The 27,416-nt window shown below is 44.8% G+C and overlaps 1 protein-coding gene across 3 annotated transcripts in view; it reads right to left on the minus strand.

The window, feature by feature from the left end:
* Positions 1–27,416, minus strand: part of LOC135219343 (WD repeat-containing protein 91-like) — a 299,064-nt gene that overhangs the window by 23,957 nt on the left and 247,691 nt on the right. For 2 of the 3 annotated variants that reach the window (XM_064256020.1, XM_064256019.1), the window contains 3 exons: positions 14,678–14,816; positions 11,353–11,568; positions 10,966–11,175 (listed from right to left, as the gene is read on the minus strand). In XM_064256020.1, coding sequence (XP_064112090.1) covers positions 10,966–11,175; positions 11,353–11,568; positions 14,678–14,816 — 565 coding nt within the window. The remainder of the gene's footprint in view (positions 1–10,965; positions 11,176–11,352; positions 11,569–14,677; positions 14,817–27,416) is intronic. The other variant, XM_064256021.1, reaches the window with a different exon arrangement.

Below are 27,416 nucleotides of genomic sequence, written 5' to 3' on the forward strand. Positions count from 1 at the left end.
AGAGTCTTCGGGTCCGTTGGGGACTTCCTTCCAAAAGGAAGTTCGATGGCCCCGGACACCAATCCAGACCCAAGAAGAGGCCAAAGAGATTTCACCCTTACCAGGCCTCCCGTCCTCAGGCGGTCGTGCAAGCGGTTCCGGTCTCCCAAGTCGGTAAGCCTTCGACATCTAAGGCTCAACCGCAGCAACAGTTTGTCCTAGTACAAACTCCGCCAGCTCAGCAGCCTTCAACCTCGACAACCATACTGACCTCCCCAGCCTTCAACCTCGACAGCCATAGTGACCTCCCCAGCCTTCAACCTCGACAGCCATAGTGACCTCCCAAGCCTTCAACCGTGTCTACGAGTCGCGAGACGCATTTTGCGGCTACAATAGGCATGCCGGAAGTAGCAGGGCCAGAGGTGGCGCCCGGCTATGAGGCGGACCAAGAGGTAGAGGCTTCCGCGGAGGCAGAGGTAGCAGACCTGCAGCCAGCCAGTGAGAACCCGCAGGCGGAAGGGAGATTATATCTCTTCCGGGACCATTGGACCTTCAGTCCATGGGCCCCCAGTTTAGTCTCAAAAGGTCTGGGGTGGAAATGGGAGAAAGGGCCCCCTCCGCCAATCAGTTTTTACCAGATTCCAACAGCGGACCTTATAGACTATACCAAAGATCTCCTGCAGAAGAAGGCTATAAAGAATGTAAAACGCCTAAAGTTTCAAGGACGTCTATTCAGTGTCCCAGAGAAGGACTCGGACAAAAGAAGAGTGATTCTGGACTTGTCCCGTCTCAACTCATACATTCATTGCGACAGATTTCGCATGCTGACTGTCTTGCAGGTGAGGACCTTACTTCCCCTGGGGCCGTCACCACCTCTATAGATCTTACAGACGCTTACTATCATGTACCTAGGCTTCAAGCTAGGAAAGCAGGCTTACTCATTCAGTCATGCCATTCGGGCTCAACATCGTGCCCAGGGTATTCACCAAATTAGGAGAGACAATAGTTCAAGAACTAAGGACTCAATGAGTAATGTTAGTAGCCTATCTAGACGACTGGCTCAGATGGGCAGCCAGCGTCAACGAGTGCCGCAAAGCAACAGCCAAGGTGATAAAATTCTTGGAATTTCTGGGTTTCCAGATAAACAAGGAAAAATCTTGGCTTGTTCTGGCTTCCCGCTTCCAATGGGACCTAATCAAGCACAAGCTATCTCTCCCACCCAAGAAGGTCAAGGAGATAGCGACGGCTACAAAACAGTTCCTCAAGAACAAAAAGGCTTCTCGGCGTACCCAAGAGAGAATCCTAGGTTCACTAGTTTGCGTTGGTGACAGACGTCCTATTGAAAGCCAGATTGAAGGATATCAATCGAGTCTGGAGGAAGAGAGCCAACATCAATCTCAGGGATAAGATCTCCGTAATTCCACCCATTTTGACAAAAAGGCATCGTCCATGGACGGATCGCCGGAACCTGGCCAAGTCAGTACCACTGCAATTCCCTCCACCGTCTCTAACCATCCACATGGATGCGTCTCTGAGCGGCGGCTGGGGAGGATACTCACAATACAAGAAAGTCCAGGGAACGTGGTCGGATATGTTCCGCCAGTTCCACATCAATATTCTAGAAGCGATGGCAGTTTTCATGACCCTAAAGCGACTAACTCCGGCCAGAAACAGTCATATAAGGCTAGTCTCGGACAGTTTAGTAGTAGTCCACTGCATAAACAGAGGCGGCTCCAGGTCAAGCAAACTAAATCATGTATTGATTGTGATATTTTTGTTGGCGGCAAAAAATCATTGGCACCTGTCAGCAACTCACCTGGCAGGAGTAAAGAATGTTATTGCAGACGCACTTTCCAAGACAACTCCGCTGAAATCAGAGTGGTCCCTGGATAGGAAGTCGTTCCGGTGGATTTGCAATCAAATCCCAGATCTTCAAGTAGACCTATTCGCCATGGAATCCAATCACAAACTACCATGTTACGTGGCAATCAACCTGGACCCTCTTGCTTACGCCACAGATGCGATGTCCATAGATTGGAACAATTGGCAGAAAATTTACCTATTTCTACCGGTGAATCTTCTGATGAAGGTCCTGCACAAGCTAAGATCTTTCACAGGAAAGGTAGCATTAGTGGCACCCAACTGGTCAAAGAGCAATTGGTTTCCGCTCCTTCTAGAACTGAATCTCCGGCCCAAAAGGATCCTCCGTCCAGAACTGACACAGGTAGTGCAAACTCAGACTGCGTCAGCTTCCTAAAGAATTCTGAGTGCCCTAGCTTTATGGACTTCATGAAGTTTGTGGCCCAAAAGGACGCTAGTATTGATCCACTTAACATCTTATTCATAGACTCAGATAAAAGAGAATCAATGCTCAGGCAGTATGATTCAGCAGTAAAGAAGTTGGCCATTTTTCTAAAAGATTCAGCTGCTCAAAATATGACTACAAATCTGGCAATTTCATTCTTTAGAACTCTATTTGAGAAAGGCCTAGCCACTAGTACCATTACTACGATCAAATCGGCCTTAAGGAAAAATTTTCAGCTTGGCTTTAATATCAACTTGTCAATTTCATACTTCTCTTTGATTCCAAGAGCATGTGCCCATCTGAGACCAATAGACCGCCCTCATACGGTCTCTTGGTTTTTGAATGACGTACTTAAATTAGCCTCAGACACTGATAATGAGTCATGCTCATATGTAACCCTTCTCAGAAAGACCTTACTCTTAATGGCCCTGCTTCAGGTGCCAGAATATCTGAACTTTTGGCTCTCTCTAGAAATCCAGATCATATTGAATTCCTCCCGTTGGGTGAAGTATTACTATCCCCAGATCGGAAGTTCTTGGCTAAGAACGAGGACCCACAAAACAAATGGGCTCCATGGAAAATTATTCCTTTGACACGGGACTCATCATTGTGTCTTGTCGTTACCCTTAAATCCTTTTTGGCCAGGACTTCTGAAAAATCTTCAGGCCCCCCTCTTCATTAGAGAGAAAGGTGGTATGATTTCTCTTAACGGTATTAGACAACAAATACTTTACTTTATTAAACAGGCCAACCCGGATTCAAACCCACACGTCCATGACATCCGAGCAGTGGCTACCTCCATTAACTATTTTCACAATATGAATTTTGAAGACCTGAAGAAATATACGGGTTGGAAATCTCCAGCAGTATTTAAACGCCACTATCTGAAAAACTTAGAGGCCCTTAAATTCTCAACAGTGGCTGCAGGGAGCATAGTCTCCCCTGAATGACCGAGTCGTATCAACTCCTTCCCTTAGCCCCCTTTGTCAGTCCTTTTTCCCATTAATACTCTCTCCTTCCTAGCTGTCTCGCTCGTATTCCCTGCCAACCCTCTCTCTTCCTGGCCGGGCTGGTTAGCTTGCCGTCCCGTCACTGGAACATGTACATAGTGTTAAGACCATATTGGTATCACTGACCTGTTTGTACATACCTTTTGTATATTGCTTCAGATGCCATTCTTTATACGTATTGTCTTTATATATATAATTGCTAGTTTTAAGCCATAGTTTAAGTTCTAGTGTAATTAGTGATTAAGTAAATTTCCATCTTATTACAGTGCATTAAATTTATTCTTTAAGTGAACCTTAGGTTTCATTATTCCCCCCTTTTTTATATACTCGTTTGGTATCTGTTAAGCTTATATGGAAATTCTCTGATACTTTTTCACCGGCAGACACAGGTCAAACCCAGAAAAAGGGATTTTGACAAAGGAAAAATCTATTTCTGGGGGAAGACCTGTGTTGCCCGGTGAACCCATCCCTTCTTCTTCTTTCCCCATCCTTAGCCAGTCCAAGCTTGGGTGTCTATTCCAGGAATGAAGATGGCGAGCGGGTAGTAGTAGTAGTAGCAAGAGCGAGCGGAAGGTAAGGGGAGTAGCCTTTGTAACAGCTCTAGCCTTTGTAACGGCTCTTGCCGTGGGAGGGACTTTGGAGAGGAATCCTCTAATTGGCAGAAGACCTGTGAGTAGTGGCTTCCACTCGCCCTTATGCTTATACCGACGCCCTTTGGGTGTTCGAGCTGAGGGTACTAACTTCAGCATACCATGCTAGCTTTTTCTCTTGTATATTTAGGATCTATTTATACTTAGAAAAGTGAGCTACAGGAACTTTCACCGGGTGACACAGGTCTTCCCCCAGAAATAGATTTTTCCTTTGTCAAAATCCCTTTTTATAGCAAAATTATTGCTTCAACGTGAAAAATCAGGTATAAAACAAACTCCCCAAACCTAATTATTATTATATTTTCATGATTATTTCCAAAAAATATCTATGATTTTTCTTAAAACTTTCAAGTTTATCACATTGTTTTCATTATTTCTAAGCCTCGTAAAGATGTTCTGATTGCTTTGGGAAATAATTCAATCATTTGCCGACATAATAACACTAACCAGAAGTGTATATCAGTTATAGTTTGGAGGTACCAAATTTTACCAAAAAAATTTTCCATGCATGTGTACTTTTTGGCCTGGGGGGAAAAGTCGTGTACCGGATCCTGCTAGGCGCTAGAAATTATCCTATTGTTAAGACCGAGGGTTTGTTCGCATATGAACAAATGACAAATTTTCTAAGACAATTTGTATTTTTCATAGCTACAAACCGCCCTCTTTTAGTTAAGTCATCCTGAGTTGGGAAAAACTGGAGTAGATGATCGGCGTTTGACCACTCTTCACCCGATCTACACTTGCGTTGCTAGATACCACAAGATTCCTTGCTTTCATCTGCTTTTTAACCGGATCCAGCTAGGCGCTAGAAATTATCAGAGGGGCCACCAAAGTCATTCTGAGACCCTGTGAACCCAACAGCCTGTTCAGAACCTGATGGATCAAACAAAAAGGAGGGAAGGCATACACTTCAGGTTGTCCCAGGGATGTTGGAATGCGTCTTCTGCCAATGCCAAGGGATCTGGGACCACTGAACAGAACACCTCCAGCTTCCTGCTGTAGTGTATCACGAAAAGGTCCAGCATGGGTATCCCCCAAATCTGGAAAAGCTTGTCTGCCACCACTTGATGAAGGGACCACTATGTGCCTAAGATCTGATCCCGACGACTGAGTTTGTCTGCGACCACGTTCCGTTTCCCTGGGATATACCTGGCTGAGAGCTCTACCGAATTGCTGATTGGCCACACGTGAAGCTCAAGCTCGACGGTCAAGGCATGAAGTTGCTGAGAAACTAGGCCTCCCTGTTTGTTCACGTAGGCTACCACCGTGGTGTTGTCCGACATGAGAACGACAGAGTGACCCTTTACCATCCCCCGAAACTCCTTCAGACCCAGGAAAGCCGCCTTCAACTCTAAGACATTGATATGTAGCTGCTTGTCCTCCAAACCCCTAACGTCTGAAGCGATGAGGCCGCCTAAGTGCGCGCCCCAACCTGCGAGGGAGCCATCCGAGAACAGAAGGAAGTCCAGAGGAAGAGAATGCAGAGGGACGCCCTTCAATAGATTCTGGTCGTCCAACCACCAACGAAGTTCTTCTCTCACTTCCAAAGACAGTGGGACCATAAACAGGGGAGAGTCCCCCGCCGGAGACCAGAATTCCCCCAGTCTCCATTGCAGAGACCGAAGATGAAGATGCCCATGAGCGACCAGCTTCTCCAGGGAAGATAGCACTCCCAGAAGAACCTGCCACTGATGAGCTGACTGATGCGACTTTGATAGGAAGTTGCGTGCCACAGCCCGCAACTTCTCCCATCTCTGATCCGACGGGAAAACTCTTGCCACTGTCGTATCGATGACCATGCCAAGGTAGAGAATCCTTTGAGTGGGTATGAGGTTCGACTTTTCCTGGTTGACTAATATGCCCAGGTCCAGACAGAACCGAAGAAGACGATCCCTGTCTTGCAGCAACTTCTCCCAAGAAACTGCCAAGACCAACCAATCGTCAAGGTACCTCAGCAAACGGATCCCCTGAGCATGGGCCTAACTTGACACGAGAGAGAAGACCCTTGTGAACACTTGAGGGGCTGTGTTCAACCCGAAGCACAAGACTTTGAACTCGAAGATCTTGTCCCCAAGAGAGAAGCGAAGGAACTTCCTGGACGTGGGATGAACAGGGATTTGGAAGTATGAGTCCTTCAAGTCTATCGACAGCATGAAGTCGCCTTCCCTCATGGTTGCCAACACCGAGTGCGGGGTCTCCATCTTGAACCTTGTCTTCCTGATGAAGCGATTCAAGGTGGATAAGTCGATCATAGGCCTCCATCCTCCCGATGCCTTGGGCACCAAGATGTGACTGTAAAACCCCGGGGACGGACCCACTACTTCCGCTATCGCATGGCAACAGGTATCCCACCCGAAGGACATCTACCACCCACTTCTCTGCCCCATAACTCTGCCACTTGGTCCAATGGCCAGCCAGGCACCCCCCCACCCATGGCGCAGGAGAGGGAGAGGCGGCCAACCTACCGATGGCCCCATTGACCTCTGCCCCTGGGGCCTCTTCTTGGTTTAAAGGAACGAAAGTGAAAGGGGCGTTGATCCTGAGACTTGGGTTGTGTCGAACGGGAAGGCCCTGCCAAACTCGAGGTCCTCGATGGCCTACCAGGCGACGATCTCTTTGATTGCTGCTGGACCAGGGGAGGAGGAGGGGTCAGACGTCTCCGAGGGCGGGACTCTGATTTAGACACGGCTTGGTGCACCAGTCGGTCCTTGGTGTCAGCCCAACGTCGGTCTATCACATTTTCGAATTGTGTCCGTGGAAACAAAAATTTCGACTCCAACAGATCACCGTTCCTCAAGGCCAGCAAAGACTCGGTGTCGAGCGACCTCTCCTTCCTAGACAAAGCCGCGTCCCTCCTAACCAGAAGAAGATTAGCCCATAAATTGGCACTGAGGTGAGCCAAATAAGAAAACGCCTTGCCCCCGGACTGCAAAAGACTGGCAAGCGAGGCGGCACTCACCAACCCTTCAGGGGACCTGTCAGAAGCTATCTTGGCAATCACCACAGACCAGAGGTCCAGCCAAGAAACCGTCTGCAACATGGAGGCCGCCGTAGATTCCAAAGCTAAGGCATCTTGCGGAGATAAGGACGGAGCCACTGACCTCACCTGTTCCAAAGTCAAACCCGGCTTCAGGCGAATGACGTCTGGGTTAAGGTGGCATGACAACAAAAACGCAGAGCGCGTAGCATAGTAGTTCCTATGTCTTGTGAGAGGTGGGGGTAGTAGTTTGGTAGAGCCTCTAGAGCGAAATGAACCGTCCTGGTCAGAAACAGAGGCGTTAACCTTCTGCAAGACCGACTGAACGTGCCCTGACAGTGGCAGCTGAAGAGATGATTTGGGGTCCTGAGTAGCTCCCACCTAGGCTTCCAAGCAAGAAGGAGTGTAAGACGACCGAGCCTGAGTCCTACTTTCCAAATTGTTGAACCCACGAATGAGATCAACAACTTCCGAAAAGGAAGACAGAAACTCTTGCGTGTCCCCCTCTTCCTGCTCTGGCACCAGCGACCAACGACGAGAAGGATGTGTAGGCTCTTCTAATGCGTTTTCTTCACCAAAATTCACAGAAGGGTTAGTAGCCAAACAGTCTGAAATCCCTACTAACCTATCTGGGCTGGGTCCAAGCGTCAGCCTCCGAGACAGACCCACTGTAACATTAGGCACATCACTTACCTCAACAGGTGACTCCAGACGTCCATGAACAGACACGGGCGTGGCGGCCGTACATACGTGAGATGGGGGGGAAACTCGAGCACTCGAGATTGAAGGAGAATCCCTTATAGTGGAAGTCTTGGAAGCACCATCTAGAGAGGCAAACAAACACTTCGGCTGCACCACCTCCGTGCTCACAATCTTCGACTTCTTAACAGGCGCCTTCAGATCTTTACGGCGACGAATAGGCCTTGGAGAAGAAGGAGCACTACCATCACGTGCACGGACAGGGGAGGTTGCAACACGCTCGCGATGTGCAAGGATGGAAGGCGGGGGTGGGGTGGTTGCATGTACAAGATTCAGCGGCGAAGCAACCCCTGCAGAACACACATCACTAACACTGCCCGAAACCACAGCACTCTCGGGAACATGTCCACGCTGTTCCTCCCTCGGCGGCGAAGGAAGGGCAAAGTCCTTAGCCTTCCAACGCTTAATACGCCTACGAGGCATAGAGGGGGAACAGGGAGAGGAAGACAGCACTAGCTTCTTATGCGCACTCTTCTCGGAAGGCGGGGATGAAGCAACACATTTCCTACCAGTCCTCCCAACTGAAAAGGCAGCCAACTTCACATCCAGCCTCTGGCATATGATCTCGGACTGATGTGCCAGAGAAGGCTCCGAAGACAAGGAAGGGACATGTTTCGAACTGGGTGGCAGAGATGACGTCGCGGCTAAATGAGGCAGATCAGAGGAGGCGACTGGGAGATAGGTCATCGACGAGAGTGACGTCACAAGCGGTGGTGACGTCACGGCATTCCCTCTGAGCGAGGGGGAAAGAGACGCCACTGGCGGAGGAATACACAAAGATGGGCCCCATGACGACAACAATGGGGCTGATGCCACAGCATCACTCCGAGACAAGGCGACGGCAGACACTGGCGGAGCTATACAAGATGGCCGACTGCTCCTACCCGCGGAGACGAGGCCTGGGGGAGGGGGGATGGCCTGGCTGGACCGGGAAGAAAGGGGTGCGAGCCTCCACAAAATGCGCTAGCAACCCCTCCAAGGATGTGGTAACCCCTAGCCCAAGCGTCTTCCAAATCACTGCCATTTTGGATGCCTCCGACTGTGGAAGAGAAAGAATGATGAAAAAACCTCACCCTTCTCAGGAACCGAAAAAGCTCCCGAGGAAGAGGGGGCTACATTACAAAAAATACCCTGGCGACCTCCCTCTACTTCCATCGACGAATCAATGGAAGAAAAGGAAGGAGAAGCAGGGACAACGCTACTATGGGGATTGACTACTGCAGACAACGAAACATCGGGAATAGGAGCGAAGCCCTCCCAAGTAGGAAGAGTGGAGACTCTCTAATGTTCCCTCTTACCATAAAACTTCCTCCACTGCTCCACAGGCCATGCCCGGCATTCCGTACAAGGATTCGTAATCGTACAAAAATTCGAACAACACCTACTGCATGTGATGTAAGGGTCTGTCGCTGACGAAGCCAAAAAACGAGACCACATGAACCCAGGAACTCCGGGGCACAAACACTGACGTCGAGAAGAAGCAGAAGAAGCCATAATGCCAGGTAAAAACACACAAACACACTAAAGGAAACGAAACGGGCAAGAACTGGGAAAAGGCGAAGAGAGGAAAAAACCCAACTCTCGTCCAGGCGGTTAAGAAAAGACTGGCGTAGATGATCGGCGTTTGACCACTCTTCACCCGATCTAAACATGCGTTGCCAGATATCACAAGATTCCTTGCTTTCATCAGCTTTTTAACCGGGTCCAGCTAGGCGCTAGAAATTATCCTATTATTAAGACCGAGGGTTTGTAGCTATGAAAAATACAAATTGGCTTAGAAAATTTGTCATTTTTTGGCCTCTGTGCAAGAGGGTTAAGTACTATAAAATTCTGAGTGCTTCTTTCCTTAATGCTAACCTCTGCAATAAACATAAATAGCATTAACTCTGTATCATCTGAAATGTAATTTATAATTTTTTGAAGTGTGAAAACTGTCTCTATTTCTTGATTTTTACAAATACTAGTAGTACGTACTGTACTGTGCAGGCAGTCCTCGGGTTACGACAGGGATTCTGTTCTTGAGACGCGTTGAAAGCCGAAAATCGTCATAAGCCGGAACATCGTCAAAAATCTTAAGAAAACCTTACTTTTAATGCTTTAGGTGCATTGAAAACTATGTAAACTGCATTCTTATTGCATTTTTAATAAAAAAAAACCTTTATATATTGATCATTTTGCATTTTTGGTGTCATATTTCATCTGCCAGATCAGTGTTGTCGGCGTCGTAACCCTGGAACATGCGTCGTAACCCTGGAAATAATTTCTGATGAATATAATTGAAAAGCGCCTTAACCTCAAAATGTTGTAAGCCGAGACCGTCGTAACCGGGGGACTGCCTGTATTTCTTTACGTATAAATAAAACCATTTATGTTGTTAGCAAACTGTAACGTATCCTTATGACCTTTTTTTTTGTTGTGTACTTTCAACATACTGTAGTAAAAGGAAACCCACAAAATTACTGAGTATAACTTCTTTACTTGTAAGTATTTACATAGTATTTTACTCAACACTTGAGTACTTTCAGGCCCTATCTGTGGCCACAGATAGGGCCTGAAAGTACTCAAGTGTTGAGTAAAATACTATGTAAATACTTACAAGTAAATAAGTTTTACTCAGTAATTTTGTGGTTTTCTTTTTCAATCTTCAGGAGGAAACTGAAAGAAGTTTTTGTCTGGTTCATAATGTAGTAAAGTAAAATTATATATTAATATGCAGTGCTGTACAGATACAGTACATACCATAGTTGCTGTTAATGTCTGTTTTTGCAATTAAAAAAAACAGAAAAATGTACAATTATTTTTTACTTTATTGAAACTTTGAATCCAGGCGTGAAAAAAAGTTTGGTGATATTTTTCTTGTATCTCTTGCTATGACTTTATTTTGCCGGTATGAAAATGCTTTTACTGTCATTTGTCAGCTTAAGATGTGGTCAAGCCAGGTAATATGTAAAATGCACACACATTCATACATACACTTACATATTTTTGGCTATTTACATTAACTGCATGTCTGTATGTCAGCATGCAAGTGTGCTAATCCGAGATCAGTGCATGGATAGTTTAACTTTTACAGCTTATTCTATAATTATGATACATTCAACTCTAAGTATCTTAGTAGGTAATTTACTATGATAGAAATAAAAAATTAAGATTGAATTCTAACTACACATACTGGAAAGCACATGACAAATAGTGATTCCTTAAAATCATTGTGCCTTACTAACTAATTTAACACTAATAGTCTTGTGGTAGACTTCTTGAACAGGATTTTATCAAGATACTAACCCTATAAAAAATAGGACCTGATGGAGAGCAGGTAAGTACATGATCCCCTTCTTGATGAAGAGCAAACAATGGACCATATGGACGAAGAAGAACACTTCGACCTGAAGATCCACCTCCACCAACACCGACAAGAAAAGGTCCAGCAGCACGCTCATGAAGAACATGATCCATAATGCGAGCACCTGTCTGGGCCATGCTCCAGCAGGCAAACTAAAGAATACAGGAATAATATGTAGACGATGATGTTATTACCATAATTTGCAAACTATAAGTATAACTATATACATATCAAAAATGATAACCCCTTATGTATAGAGGAAAGTTTATACGATTTTGTTTCAGTGTTATGAAACAACTGTAAATAAATAACAATACGTATACTCTTACCCTGTTATCACTCCCTATTGTGTATATGTTGTTTTCCTGAGGGGAAAGTCGTACAGTGAACACTTCACCTTGGTGAGCTGGCCAGGATGCTATAACATCTGGACATCTCAAGTCAATAATTCTGACAGATCCATCATTACAGCCACAAACTAGAAGGCCACCATTATGATTCATAATGCATCCATTCACAACACCCTCATCAAGTCTGTAAGAACTCTTAAAAAGAGAAGAAAAAAAAAAAACTTTACAAAGCCATGAAAGTAGTAGTAAGTTTGACATTTAAATACTTTTTAATGCTACTTGTGCTCCCTTAAAATACATACCAGAGCTCTATACACATTTCCACCTGTCAATGGTTGAGGAATAAAACTAAAAATTCACATGAATTATGAGTAGAGTAGGTACCAAGTGAACTTACTGAGATAAAGGAAACTACTAATAAGGTGGCAACAAATAACCATCTAAATCATGGCAGCCTCTGGTCTCCTATCTTATAATGAATTTAATCCACAATGTTAGAAAAGTGATTCATGCAAAACATCACATAGTATGTTATGAGGCTAAAATGTTTTTGGAAATTTTAAATTACATATATTCACACAAAAGCTAACATATCTGTGCCAGTATCAAATAAACTATTACCTAATATGTAGTATAGTATAGTTTTTCACTAAAGTTTTGTGTGCTCATTAAAAATGGGAAAGTGGTTCTGTAAAGGTAAGACCCCCACACCTATCTTGTTAGATAAGTGCTTTTTGCAACCACTGGTCTCCTGTATACTATTGTGTTGATTTAGGTTTTCACCCATTGTGTTGTTCCTGTTTATATCCAGCCTTTTCTTGTGATATCTCTCTGTTTTTTTTTTTTTTTTAGACTATTTGGTTCCTGTCTCAAGTGGTTTTTATGCTTCCCTCATACTGTTCTGTAAGCATTTTCAAATATCATCATTCAAATAGCCAAACAACCTATGTCTCATGGTATGGGAATATAACAAAGTAATACATTCATTACGTAATCACTTTAAGGATTACCTGAGGAAGGCTAGTATAGTTCCTTAGCACCTTCCTGTTCAATTACTACTACTCTTTTGATGAAATATGGCAGCAGTTCAGGTATAATCAAATACAAGATTATTTTCCTTGTGCTATAGTAGAGAATATTTTTGCTAGACATAATTCTGATCAAGAATATAACTATCGCTCTGGATAAAAAAGCCACAATACATGGGAAAGCTGAGGACAGTCTAGGCTTCTCACTAGAACCTAACTGATACTTATACTAGCTTTAAACCATGAAAGATCCTTAGCTACAGGGGATTGAAACAAAACTTATCAAAGAAAAACTTTCCTCAACAAGGTAGCTTTAGTCATTGCTTACTACCCAAGTTCCTCGTTGGAAGAGTGGTTTTTGCGCTTGGCTACCAATCCGGTGGTTTGAAGTTCAATTCTTGGCTCTGTCAACATGGAATCAGAGGAATTTATTTCTGGGGATAGAAATTAATTTCTCGATATAACATGGTTTGGATACCACAATAAGCTGTAGGTCCCGTTGCTAGGTGACCAATTGGTTCCTAGCTACATAAAAATATCCAATCCTTCAGGCCAGCCCTAGGAGAGCTGTTAATCAGCTTGGTGGTCTGGTAAAACAAAGATATACTTAACTTAATTGCTTACTAACCAGCGGAAGTAGCTACAACTCACTTCAATACTACCAGAAAGAGTCAAAGTGTCACTGTTACCAAGTCAATCCGGAACAGTAAAATTAATGAGGGAAAAATTACAGGAAACTTCTTCTATTCTTACCTAAGTGATCCTATCAGAGAATGAATTCTGGTGCTAGAACTAGTGCTGCTAATGCCGGACTTGGTGCCAGTAACCCCAGAGGTAGTTTGGTATTGCTCACATCGGAACTAGAGCCACAGATACCAGACCAAACAGAGGAAGAAGACAATGGGCAGAGATCCGCACCCATTCTGACATGTCCCAGTTCCCTGTTACTTCAAGACATGATGGAGTGAGACAGGCTGTGCTAAGGACAAGGCAAGAAAAAAGCAGGGCACTTACCCTTCCTCCAACACAAGGAAAAACCTGAACTTAACTAGACTCTCAGGAGGGTAGCATAGAAAATAAGACTAATAATAATTCTGTGAAACTTATGCCAAGTGAACATAAAAAATTACCCCATCCTATCAAATCTAATGCCCTGAATCGAAGGGAACCTCATTTGGCATAATAGATTGAAGAGAAGCAGCGGTGGACCTAACCAGTTACTAAACGAGGAAGCAGACAAACATGCATCCCTTTCACTCCAGTCTTACAAGTACGTATTATCCTTCAGTAGTAGTTGTTTCTGCAACCTAACAGGGGTCAATAAAACTGGAATAATATAATGCCTATTATGGCAACTCTTACTTTACAAGTTCTTACCAAATGAATACATATCAACAAAAATAAAAGTATGTACATCCTAAAACAAACCAACAGAAAGCCAAGTACATTATCAATCTGTTGACCTCCTACTGTGTTTGTACCTATCAGTCCCCAGGTAGAGGGTGGGGAGGGGGGGGAAGTGGATGAATAGAAGATGGATAATCATAGAAAACCAACTGTTCTAATTTTTTGTTCAATCTGTCAAACTACTGCTGGCACAGAATTAAAAGCTATATAAAGGAGAAGTAAGGTTTATCTAAAAAATTAACTTTATTGCGCAATGACATATCTTAATTCCTTGACTGTTAAGGACAATAACAACAACCTGTGACAACTAAGAGGTAAGAGGCCAGCAAAGAAAGGAATTGAATAGTATATCTGGCTGGATCAATGACACTTTATCTACAACAACTACTAGACTTACTCATTTTCTCTTACAACACCTGGGTTCTATTAGGATCCACAATAGCAGAAAAGTTGCAGTTGAGGGCATCCATGAAATCAGCTCATATGTCAAAGCCATATATAGATCCCCAAGTTCAGGGTCCCCCTCCTGGCATAATTATTCTGCTGAGGCAGTTGGAAATAGCATTGCACCAATTAAAACAGATCTTGGCTCTAAACTGAATCTGTAAACTTCTACATCTTACATAGAAACTCAAAGACAGTGGGAAGTTTTCCTAATTAACAAAAAGCAGACTAGTATTCAGAATATACCTGAGGAAAATGGACATAATCAACACTGCAACTTTTATTGGTAGGCTGGCTGGTCTTAGCCATCTTTGCTGGTTGACTTGACAATCTACATGGGTTAATAACTGGAAAAATTATCCACATATAAGTAAATTATTGCATTATACATGAATATGCGTTGGAATTAAAAATTAGGCACTAACCTCTACTTTCAGACTCTTCATATCAAGGGTGTGTAGTGCAGGTGGTGCTGGAGGAGTAGCTGTCCCTTGTGGCCTGACCCTGGGAGCAACACTTATAATAGCGCTTGTCTCTCCTGGACTTACTCGTACTCCCATTATTCTGAATACATATAATAATTAACCTTACATGCAATTATCCTGTAATCAATATATTTTTATAATAAAATAGGGTTTCACATATGCATAGCAAACAATTACATAGCTGTAAGCTTTCCTACCTGGCAGTAAAAAATTCAAATTATTTGGCAGCAGCAGCGCTGCCATCATTAGTGTAGGTGATAAGGGACCTCCCCACTTTCAGGAACACCTGGTACTGCTGAGCTAACTGTCACTAATTTGTTGAGCCGCAACATCCATCTGTGGGGAGGAGGGAGGACTCTGATTATGTAATTGTTTGGTAAGTACGTATATGTGAAACCTTATTTTATTATAAAAATATCATTTTCACATAAGTGACTTACCAAACCATTACATAGCTGATGCCACATTCCAAGGAAGGTGGGTAAATGGACAGCTATTGTTTTCAATCTTAAATAAGTTATTGGTTTAAAAAAACAATTCACCTGGTGAGAGAGCAGCTGCATGTAGATACTACCTCTGGTCAGCGCTCTCATCACCTGTAGGAGACTTGGCAGTAATAACCAATTCATCCCTACTAATGGTGAGATTTTGTAACCATGGAGGTTCACAAAAATAAACAGTTTGCCCTTGGCCTGGGCAAAGACCAGACAACCAATCCAAAAGCTGTCACCCACACTAAAAATTAAAAAACCACAACTCTAACCATAAAAATTGGAGGGTACTCCTGGTACATTGTACCCCCAGGCTTCCCAAATTCTCAACAACCTTAAAAAATACAAGGTGAGGAGATAGTAGAAGGAAAGGGGTCCCCCTATGCTTCCTCTCCCAACATCATGCCAGTTATTGATAATAGCCCCAACCTATTAGTTTTCAAAAACATTCAATATCCTTAAGATAATGTAATGTAAACACTGACCGCAATCTCCAGAATGTCGCTTGCAGAACGGAAGACTGACATATTGTGTCTAAAAGCTAACAAAGTTGCCATTGCTTGAATTTCAAAAGCTTTCACCTTCAAGACACTCAGGACTTCCTCCTGGACTTGAGAGTGGGCTTCCAGAATAAGACTTCTCAAAAAGAATGAAATAGCGTTCTTAGAGAGAGGACAGGAGGGGTCTCTCACCAAACACCAGAGACGATTTGAGCTTCCTCTCATGTTCTCTGTCCTATGAAGATAACATCTAATGGACCTTACAGGACATAACATTTGTTCCTCTTCTTCTGGTCCTAAAATGTCCATCAAGTTCCTTATAACAAATGAGCGAAGCCCAGGCTTCTACAGGTCCTCATTCTTAACCATTCTGAATCCAATCTCCTTACTAATGGCCTGGATCTCGCTCCCTCTACCAGCTGTTGCCAAACCTACTAAAAACAATGTCTTCTTTGTAAGGTTCTTCAAGGAAGAAGAACGTAACACTTCGAAATGTGGACTGGATAACCACCTTAAAAGAACGTTCAGATTCCAGTCCACTTCCCCAGACTTTCCCACTTCCGATGTCTCAAAAGATTTAACTAAGTCGCTGATGTACTGATTTTTCGAAATATCGAAACCTCTATGCTTAAATACTGAAGAAAACATAGATCTATAACTCCCGATGGTAAAAGCGGACAACTTCCTTGTGTCTCTTAAAAATAGCAGAAAATCTGCTATTTGCATTAAAGACGTTGTAGAAGAAGAGACGTAGTTTTGTCTGCACCATCTTCTAAAAATACTTCACTTCAACTGGTACAGTTTGCAAGAAGATCTCCTACATCTTGCGATGGCCTCTGCTGCTCGTCGAGAAAAGCCTTTCACTCTGACAAGATTCCCGACGGTCTGAATCCTGTCAAGGCCAGAGTGGACAATCCTTGATGATGCCTGTTGAAGTGGGGTTGTTTGAGAAGACACTGACCTTGTGGAAGAAGTCTGAGGAAGTCCACAAGGAGAGTGAGGAGGGTTGGGAACCATTCCTTCCTGGGCCAGAATGGCGCCACTCCAATGAGACTGAAATTTTTTTATGACTTCTTATGAGACCGAAGAGGGGAAAAGCATATATACATCGAAATCAGTCCAGTCCAGAAGCACTGCATGTGTTCTCCACACTTGAGGGTCTGGAACAGGTGAACAGAAGATTGGCAACCGATTGTTCTGGGAGGTGGCGAAGAGATCAATGGATGGTTTGCCCCATATTTTCCACAGGTCTTGGCAAACTTTCGTATTCAAAGTCCACCACGCCGTAGGAAGAACTAGGTTGGAGCAACTCAGCTTGTCTGCTAATACATCCATTTTCCCTTGGATGAACCTTGGAAACAGATTGATCTTGTATGTGTTCACCCAAAGAAGAATATCTTCGGCCATCTTGTTGAGAGAGAAAGAGTGAATCCCTCCCTGTTTGAGGGCATATGACAGTCCCGTGGCATTGTCAGAGTAAATAGCTACCGTTATTCCAGAGACTAAAGGAGTAAAGGCTTGTAGCCCTAGGAAAATTCCCTTCAATTCCTTCACATTTATGTGGAGGGACTTCTTTTGTTCTGTCCGCACTCCTGAAACTCTCTTGCCCTCCAAGAGAGCTACTTAGCCTCTGTCCGACGCGTCGGCGTAAAACTCTAGGTCTGGGTTCAGAATGACTAACGAGATCCCCTCTTGCAGTCTCTCTAGTGACAGCCACCAACAAATATCTGACTTTATTTCCTCTGTTAGTGAAAAGACGAACGAGTTCAGTTGAGTCTTTTGATCCCAATTCGCCATCAGAAAGAACTGGAGAGATCTCATGTGGAGACGTCCTAAAGTTATGAAGCTCTCCTACGATGCTAGAGTTCTGAGGAGACTCGTCCACTCTAGAGCTGAGCAAGAAGGGTGAATTAAGATCTCTTTTACCTTCTGCATACATGACTCCATTCTTTTCTAGGCGAGAAAAGCCCGAAAAGCTAGAGTCTAGAATCATCCCTAAATAGGGAATCTTCTGAGAGACAACTGTTGAGTTAGATGTAAAGTCTTGTCCAAGTCCTCCAAAACTGACGACTCGACTTGGATCTTAGGAGCCAGTCATCTAAATAGAAAGAAGCATTGATTCCCATCAAATGTAGCTATTTCCCCAGGGGAGCAAGGATTTGAGTAAATACTTGGGGAGCCATAGACAGACTGAAACAGAGGGCTCCTAAATTGGTAAATTCTCCCTTTGAAGACAAAACTCAGAAATTTCTTGGACTCAATGAACAGGGACATGGAAGTATGTATCCTCCATGTCGAGAGTCATCATCCAGTCATCTGGCTGGAGAGCTGACATCACAGGCTGACTGGTTTCCATGGGAAACTTCGTCTTCCGCATGTAAAGATTCAAAGCACTGACATCCAAAATTGGTCTCAATCCCCCCAATGCCTTGGGGACTAATGAAAGTCAGTTGTAAAAGCCTATGGAGTCCGATTCTTGTACCTCTTCTATGGCTTGTTTCTTGATCAGAGCTTCTGCATCTTCAGCTAAGGCCAAAGCTCTCTCTGATCCCTCTGAGAGACTGTCAATGCAATGGGAGCATTGGACAGCGGTGGAACCTCTTGCAGGGGGATCAAATAACCCTCTTGGAGAACTTGTACGACCCATGTCTCTGCTCCTCTCTGCCTCCATTCCTCCCAGAAGAAATAAGTCTCGCTCCTATTGGTGTGTGAAGGACATACAGATTATTTGGAGGTCAACTTGAAAGAGGGCTTCTTGGTTGACTTCACTGGTTCATGTAAGTTGGACTTTGGTCTATTTTGCATCTTGGTTTTCCCTCCCCAAAAAGGATGCTTCTGCAGAGGGGATGACTTAGCTCCTGTAGGGGGTCTCCTTCAGGTGCCTCATCGACTGAACCAGAAGATCATTAGTTGATTTATTCTCAAGGTCCGATACCAGCTATTGGACTGTCTCTTCCAGGAAAAGGTGCGACTTATTTATGGGCGAGAATAGAAGGGCTGACTTCTTGGTTGTTTTTACTCCTCAAGAAGCAAAAGAGCACCATATTTCCCTGTTCTTTAGCACCTCTATAGTACAAAGGGAAGTTAGTTCTCCTGATCCATACCTTACTGCCTTGTCTGCACAGGACAAAATGTTCATCCAGTCTGAAGCAAACTCTTCCTCCACAGACTGGCAACCCTCAATCTTCCTAGCCAAGGCTCCAATAGTTCAATCCAGGAAAACTAATACCTCTATCACCTTGAACAGGTTCTTCATCAGATGGTCAAAGTCTGGAGTTGAAAACATTACTTTGACTGAAGTGAATGCTGACCTGTTTGCATCTACTAAATAAGAGAAGTCCCCTTGAGATGAGGCAGATAATCCCAAGGAGGGAACTTCTCTGGTTGCAGAAAAACAGTACTTATTGAGAGGGTTGGAAGGAGGGTAGGTGAAAGATGCTTTTCCTAACTGATGCTTCTTTGCCAACCACTTATTTGCCCCCTTCAAGACTATCTTGGTGGACTGGGAAAGGACCAACTTGGGTAAAACTCATGACTGTCTTCCTATCCATTACAAAAATTGAAAGCAGAGACGATGGAGGAGCTGGCTCGAAGGAATCTGAGTAGTTGACAAAAATATTTCAAGAGACTCGAGTAGGCTGACAAATATTTTGAGCCTTGGTCCTCTTCCTCCTCTTCTTCCGACAACACAGGTGACAGACCAACGTCCTCCCCTTTAGGAGAAGTCGCCTTCTTCAGAAAACCCATAAGTTCTTGAAGTTATTGCCTAAAAGGTCCCAAAGACAAATCATTTTGTGGAGTACCAGGAGTAGACGTCAAGGCAGTGGCAGTCAAATGACTCTTCTTAGTCAACGATCGACTGGCAGGCAAAGCAACCCACATAGGTGAAGGCGAACGAGTCGAAACTCCTTTCAATGAGCGCTGAAGGGAGTCGACAGCATGAGAGCATGTAGTACACTGATCCAAGCACTTTGGCACCAGAATATGTTTGTTGCCAGAATGATCCTGACTCTGTTGATGAATGGCCTGAATCCCGAATGAAATGATCAGGTGCAAAACTACAAGATGGTTGTGGACTTCTAAGCTCCTTCAACTTCTTCACTGGAGGAGTTGAACAACCCGCGAACAAGGCATGGCTCTTCAGCTGGCGAGAGACCACACAGGACGAGTTTGTCGCTTCTTTTCAGGCGATGACACTTCTGAGCTGGACTAAAACTGCTCTGCACTTACATCTACACCTTTCCAATGGCGTTTAGTCGAAGTCCTCGAGCCGACAGGCTTGACAGAGTTAATGAATGCCCATGGGAAAACCGGCCCCCAGTCTCCCTTCAACCTCTGTTATGTCTTCTCCCTGGTGTGGAGGAGTGGGACAGTGACCTTTGTCTAGGAGAACTGGGGGGACGGACAACCACCTCCTCAAACACAACACTGACACTAGGCACTTCACTACTCTTGGCACTGGTCAATTGCTCGACAAAAGCACAAAATGACATCACCGAATCCATTCCAGATTTGGTCAAAAATTCAAATTTCTTGTCCATTTTAGACTCTAAGCTGGCAATGGTGTCGAGATTGGAAGCATGGACTACCTGAACTCGAGTAAGTGGTAAAGATGTAGGAGGACTAATGATTGGAGAGATGTTAGATAAAAGACGGGAAGATAAAGTAGACTTCTTTGCATTCCTGGACCCTACACTTCATGCACTTGGAGAGCGGATCATAACACAACTTAGGCATCCTAGTTTTGCAACCTAACTGCTGATGAACTAGAATCCAACATGCTAAAAAAGCAGCTAATAATAACAACCACCAAAAATGTACTTCACCAAATATGCAGATGAAACGTAAAGGCGATGAAAAATGACTGCAAGAACCACCGATGTTACTCCATGGGCGGCAGAAAATGAATTGATAACAGTTAACTCAGCAGTACTGGGTGTTCCCAAAAGTGGATGGGTCCCTTATCACTTGCACTAACGACGGCAGTGCCGTCACCGCCAAATAATTTGAATTTTTGACTGCCGGGTAAGAAAGCTTATGGCTATGTAATTGTTTGGTAAGTCACTTATGTGAAAAATGATATTTTTATATAATAAAATAAAATTTTACACATACTTACCAAGTAATTACCTAGCTAACAGTTTCTAGCACCAGTAGCTAAAATTTGGTATTCGTGGTAGCGATTCTTCTTTGTTTTGGCTATAGGTAACTAGTCCTGCCCACTTTCGGGAAGAAGAGGAACAACTGAGCCATGGGCTTCTATCTGTTTATGACTAATGATCCATGTGTGGGATAGAGGGGGGCTCACATTCTATAATTACTTGGTAAGTACTTTATGTAAAATTTTATTTTATCATAAAAATGTCATTTTTACAAAAGTAACTTACCTAGTTACTTTTTTATTTCTTATCTTTTATAATATTGTTTGAGATGTAATTTGAACGTGACAATATGAAATCTAAAAAAAAATATTCAAAAGAACGCTTATAACTTTGTAAAATTAGTGTATTTTTTATGACTGTCATAGGGAAAAGGTGGAAGGTACATACATTTGTTTAGAATTTTTTCTTATACCATGTGGATATACATATCTTCCTCTTTCCCTTGATGAGTTTTTTAGATTTTCTTTTAAATTGGCCATCCTTAAATTTAGCCTGGTCATGGGTGTGTGTGCATTAGTGTATATTAGCCTGGACTGTGAGGGTTGAGAAGAATGAAAGGGCATTCTTAGAAAGAGGACGAGAGGGTTCCTTTATGGATGTCCATAAATTACTGGAAAGACTTCTAGTCTTTTCCATCCTTTTCAGGTAGAACTTCAGAGCTCTCACTGGGCAGAGGACTCTCTCCTCTTCTTCAGGCCCTAATAATTCTAACAAACTTTCAATTATAAAAGAGCAAAGCCAAGGTCTACCTGGATTCTCATTCTTGGCAAGAAGATTAAGAGATTGCAAGCAGACCATGTCTCCTCCAGAGAACCCGATTCTTCCATCCATAACCTGTAGCTCACTCACTCTTTTTCCAATGATTCAAAAGGAGGGTGGGGGCTGAAAGTCATTTTAACACATCTAGATTCCAGGCTACTGACTCTTTCCTTCTTTTGATCGTATCAAAAGAGTTAACCAAATCTGTGATGTCTTGGTTCACACACAAATCCAGTCCTCTATACCTGAAAACAGAGTTGAACATAGCTCTATAACCCTTGACTGAAGATGCAGATCAGTCATCTTAGAAGATGAGATGCCTTTTCGCTTGCACCATGTGTGGAAGATTGGCCACTTATTTTGGTATATCGCTGCAAAGGATTTACATATACAGGCAGTCCACGGGTTATGACGAGTTCAGCTTACGACATTCCGAGGTTAAGGCGCTTTTCAATTATATTCATCAGAAATTATTTCCAGGGTTACGACGCATGTTCCAGGGTTACGACCCCTACAACGCTCATCTGGCTGAAGAAATATGACACCAAAAATGCAAAAAAAATCAATATTTGAAGGTTTTTTTGATGAAAAATGCAATAAGAATGCAGTTTACATAGTTTTTTCTGGGTTCGACCTGTGTCGGCCAGTGAAATGTTCCTGTAGCACACATTTCTAGGTATAAATAGATATTAAATATACCAGAGAAAAAAGCTAAATGGAATGCTGAAGTTACTACCTCCAGATAGGTGCCGTTACAACGTCTACCTTATGTCTACCTTACGTCTAACTTCCGCTCACTACTACTACAACTTCTGCCCGAAGGCTTCATTCCTGTATTAGCACGCCATGTGTTTGCACACGCTTTTTTCGCTGTCCTCTTCAAGAGTTTTTTGACGAAGCATGTCTGCCCAAGAGCCCCAAGCTTCTTCATCTAAGTTGAATATTCCATTTTTCGTTTTTGATTCTTATGAGGGCACGATGCATCCCTTTTTAGCCCCTTATTAAGTCCCTTTTTTCTCGTGAACCGGGGTGACGATCCTCATATCCGCCATTTTGGGTGCATCATTCGCGGCGTGTGTATTTTTTCCAGTTGTTATTTGATGATGGATTTCGTCCTCCGTTTAACATTTCACTGTTTAGACTACTGTTTTCGTACGCCTTTTCATTAATCTCGCTCCTGTCGATTTCTGGAGCATTAGTTTTATCCTTTCGTCTTTGCCTTTTGTAGGGCCCAACTCGCTCCTGACGTTCTCTGTGGCCTTTTCTTTTACGTTCATCTTTCGTTTTTAGCCTTTTGGGGCACCCTTTGTTATCCTCAGCCTCTCAGGAGCGTGTTGGTTTCCCTTCGTACGTACGATTTTATATTTCATATGTTATGCACGAGTAGTGTGTTTTTTGCCTTCTAAGCTAGCCTAGCTGTACGCCAGTTTTTGGGAAAGGGCGATTCCTCTTTCTCTCTCGCGGTACTCATGCATGTATACTTTTAGTGTGTTTTTCGATGTTAGTCAGTAATGCACTCGATTACATGCACCTTTGTGATAAACTATTCAGATAATTGTTTTCTTTGGTTGAGGTTGGAAGTCCTTCGCGATGTCCTTCCCTGGCCTACCCGACCAGACCTAGGCTAGGTTTTGGAAGGTAGGCCAGGCAGTCTTATGCCCCTCCACCCTTTCGGTCCATCCCTTACCGCCCCCTGACCAGGCAGTTATCTTTGCTTGGAGGGTGGTCCAGGACAGAGAGTCTCTCTCGTATCATGTTTGTAGGGCCTAGACCTATCATACCTGACCAGATCGGAAGATTCGATTTTGGAGGGTTAAGTTAGGTTCTATCCGTCCTCTTCATGACGTCCTTTGGAGGCCATGCTAGCCTACCTGACCGGATCTGTATCGATCTCGGAGGGTTAGACTGGGTGCGTTCCCCTCCCTCCTTTCACAGTTTTTCCAGTAATTCCTCATCAATTATTTTATGATTTGTCTCGTTGTGTGTAGCCTGGGCCTTTGCCCCCCTTTAGGGTGTCAGTTTGCCTATCGTCTTCTGCCCCTTTAGTGGTAGGCTAGTTACGGCTCCCGAGAGGTGGTTGGTCACTGACCGGTTGCTGTGGCCAGGCGATCACGACTCGTCCACTCTCCTCCAGACACTCCCCCCCCCCCCACCCCTGCCCCGGTCTTGTTCTGGCGCTGCCTAGCTAGCTCGCTGCTCAAGTAATCCTACCGATGAACGACAGCTAGAGCGTACAGCTTATCCAGGGGATTAGTCGGAGGAGATTGGGTGTTTAGTAGATTTTGTAATCTCTTTTTATATGTCTCCGGGCCTGTGGGTCCTCTGGCCAGGTGGGGTCTACCATTACACCAGCCAGTAGGCTATACGCTGGATTGTACGTACCACTGCTCCGCCGCTCTGTTGTCTGTTCTCCTCTATGTCACTGCCTCCCCACTCACGTGGGGTGGAACTGGGCATAGAGCTGCGTTTCTAATTACCTTAGAATTGCTTCTCTTCTCCAATATGATCAGACTCAGGCCTAGGTTTTACCTATTTTCCCTGCTCTGCTCGTATCAGCCCGTCTCTGCCGGCTTTTACTATTGTGATAACGAGGTTATGGATTCCGGAGTAGGCGAAGTCTTTGAGAGATTAAGTTAGAGAATGTTTTATTTAGCCTCTGTTGGTATGTCTCCAGGCCAGTATTTGTTCCGAAAAAGTGTGGTCTACCATCACACACGCCGGAAAGCATACACCGGAGTTTCACGTACCGTTGTTCCCGCTGCTCTGTTTTCCATCTTCTATGCTATCGCTGCTCCCCACTCCGGTGGGGGCGGAACGGGCCTCAGAGAATGCACCTACAATTAGTTAGGTTGCATTACTCTGCTTCGGTGCGATCAGACTCAGGCTTAGGTTTTACCTTATTCCCCTGTTCTGCTCGTATCAGGCCCTCTCCGCTTGTTATAGCTTTGCTGATCCCAAGTATTGATTCTGGAGCAGGCGGAGACATCCAGAGCTTTATTAATAACAAGTAAGTTGAAAATTATACCCATTTTGCCTTTAACTGGTTAAGTATCTAGTTGAAGTATACTCATACCGCCGGAATTAACTCCGGCAGCATCATCTGACGATACTCATTTACTTTTTCAACTTACAGATGGTCTGTTGCCAGGTGAAGCATTGTCCGGCCGTCCTGTACAGGCCGTACTGGCATGAGGTCTGCCAGTCCCATGCCAACTGTGCCATCCACATGGAGGAAAGTGCGGTCTGGCACCCAGAAGCCTGTACGGTGTGCTACGATCTGGTGAAGATTGTAACAGACGAGTCAGTAGGTAACATACTCACCTCATTGTTTCTGTGAAATTTTCGCTACACTTTTGGTTTGGGGAAAATTCCCCAACACTGGGGAACCTAATTTGGTTATTTCTTACAGGTTAGTCTGGCACTCAAGACTTCCTTGATGGCGTCCCTTAAGGCCTGGGTAGGGGGCTTCGGCAGGAACGTGAAATCCGGCCAACCCTACGTGCTGTCGGAAGAGCTGTGCACTCTCCTGTACCCTAACGCTCCAGTTTCGGCAGGAGTACCGGCGGCAGGAGTACCGGCGGCAGTGGCGGCTCCCCCCCGGAGGACCAAGAGGGCTTGTGTGATATTGTCACGGAGGAAGTGGCAGCCATCAGCCTACACCGAGAGCCTATGGCCACTGAGGAACAGGAGGTAGGTAGGGGGGTAAGTGAGGCAGGTAGTCTCCCTTCTTCTTCTCCTTCCTTCCAGGGCTTCCCTATGAAGTCCATCTCCATTTGGGATGGATTGGCATCAGTAATCCCCAAGGTCAAAGCCTGAAAAACAAGATCCTTGCCGAAGGTGGTTAAACCAACCAAGCCTTCCCCGGCAGGCTCCGCCAGGTCGTCATCGGCTCCCAAGCCTTCAACTTCCTCGGCTAAGGCTACTCCCACCCAAGTGGTCGAGAGCCAAGTCTTCCAAAGCCAGACCGGCAGAGTCTGGCTTCGACCAGGAGGCTTTCGCAAATCTTCTCGTGCGGAAGATGAGTGAAATAGTGGACTCGAGGCTTGAATCGATGTCCACTCAACTCGCCTTAGGCCTAGAGACTTCGGGTCAGTCCATCATGTCTCTGACCCAGAGGTTACAGGCCTAGGAGGAATTGGTGACCGGATTCCTCCAGTCCGGAAACACACCTCAGTCCTTTGCGGTGCCAGACGCATCCAAGCTTCCGCCATTCAAAAACAGAAACCCGTGGCGGTTGGCTCTGCACGCCCCGTTCTCAGAGGGCAAGCTTACCATTGAAGGTTGCGGAACCCGACCGGTGGAAGACTTTGAGTTCTTCCCGGCGGGCCTACAATTTCCCTTCCCGGGCTACGCTAGACTAGCTGAGGAAGCGGTAGTCAGGGTAGACAAAGTCCCGAAAGAGACGGTTATCTAGCCTAGGGACCAGGCTCAGTCTGCATGGGTCCGCACCCTCACGGAATGGGAGTGTGTCAACACCAAGTTGACACCCCATAAAGGTTGCTATACCATGTTTGTAGCGCTGAACGAAGTTCCGACTCCTTGTACGTCGAAGATTGCAGAATTGACACTGCAAGCCGGAATGGAGGACAAACCTATGCCTCAGCTAAAAGAGACGGAGGCTACCTCCTTGCTCTTCCCCGGGGATCAAGAGTGTTGGGCTGGTGCTCCGGCAATGTTCACGGTGGGCAGACTCGACCCAGAGTGTGCCTCCACACAATTCAGTGAACGATTGCCTAGAATTCCGGACCCCATGATCAAGGCGGAATTCGAAGCAAGGTGCAGGCTGAGTAGATCAATTAACTCAGTCACCACTGAAGAGTTGACTGCCACGACCTTTGCAGAGGAGCCTCTATTCCGGGTCCTGACAAAGTCACTATTACAGGTTTTTCAATCAGACCTGTATGACTTTATAGTGGCTAGACGAGCCTGCAGGAATCAAGTTTTTGCTAATGCTTCCATTAGACATGAAACGAACAGACTCATAAAGGCGTTGATCTGGGGTGCCAACCTCTTTCCTGAGGACATGGTTAACAACGTCCTCAGGGAGGCAGCTAGAGCTAACCAGAACCTTCGTGTCCGTTGGGGACTTCCCTTCAAAAGGAAGTTAGACCTCCGGACCACAATCCAAAGGTAGAAAGAGGCCGAGGAAGTACCAGCCTTTCCAGTCCTCTCAACCTCAGACAGTAGTACCAAGCTGTTCCGGTCTCCCAAATCAACAAGCCTTCGACTTCTAAGGCACAGCCGCAACAACAGTTTGTCCTGCTACAGAGTCAACCGACTCAACAGCCTTCGTGTTCGACCACCCTGGTAACTTCCCCAGCTTTCAACTCCTCCTTTCAATCACAAGGAGCGTTTCGAGGCTTCAATAGGCATGCAAGGAGTAGCAGAGCCAGAGGTGCCTTCCGACAGAGAGCTGGCTCTAGGGGCAGAGGAAGTAAGACCTCAACCAATCAGTGAGGCTCCGCAGGTGGGCAGGAAACTGTATCTCTCCCGGGACCATTGGACCTTCAGTTCATGGGCCCACAGTATTGTATCAAAAGGTCTGGGGTGGAAATGGAAGAAAGGGCCTCCTCCACCAGTCAGTTTTCACCAGATTCCAATGACAGACCTACTAGACTATACCAAAGATCTTCTTCAAAAGAAGGCAATAAAGAAAGTCAGTTGCCTGAAATTTCAAGGACGTCTGTTCAGTGTACCAAAGAAAGACTCGGACAAAGAGTGATTCTGGACCTGTTCCGTCTCAACTCATACATTCAATGCGACAAGT

The sequence above is a fragment of the Macrobrachium nipponense genome, chromosome 1 (assembly GCF_015104395.2).
Source record: "Macrobrachium nipponense isolate FS-2020 chromosome 1, ASM1510439v2, whole genome shotgun sequence".
Classification (NCBI taxonomy): Eukaryota; Metazoa; Arthropoda; class Malacostraca; order Decapoda; family Palaemonidae; genus Macrobrachium; species Macrobrachium nipponense.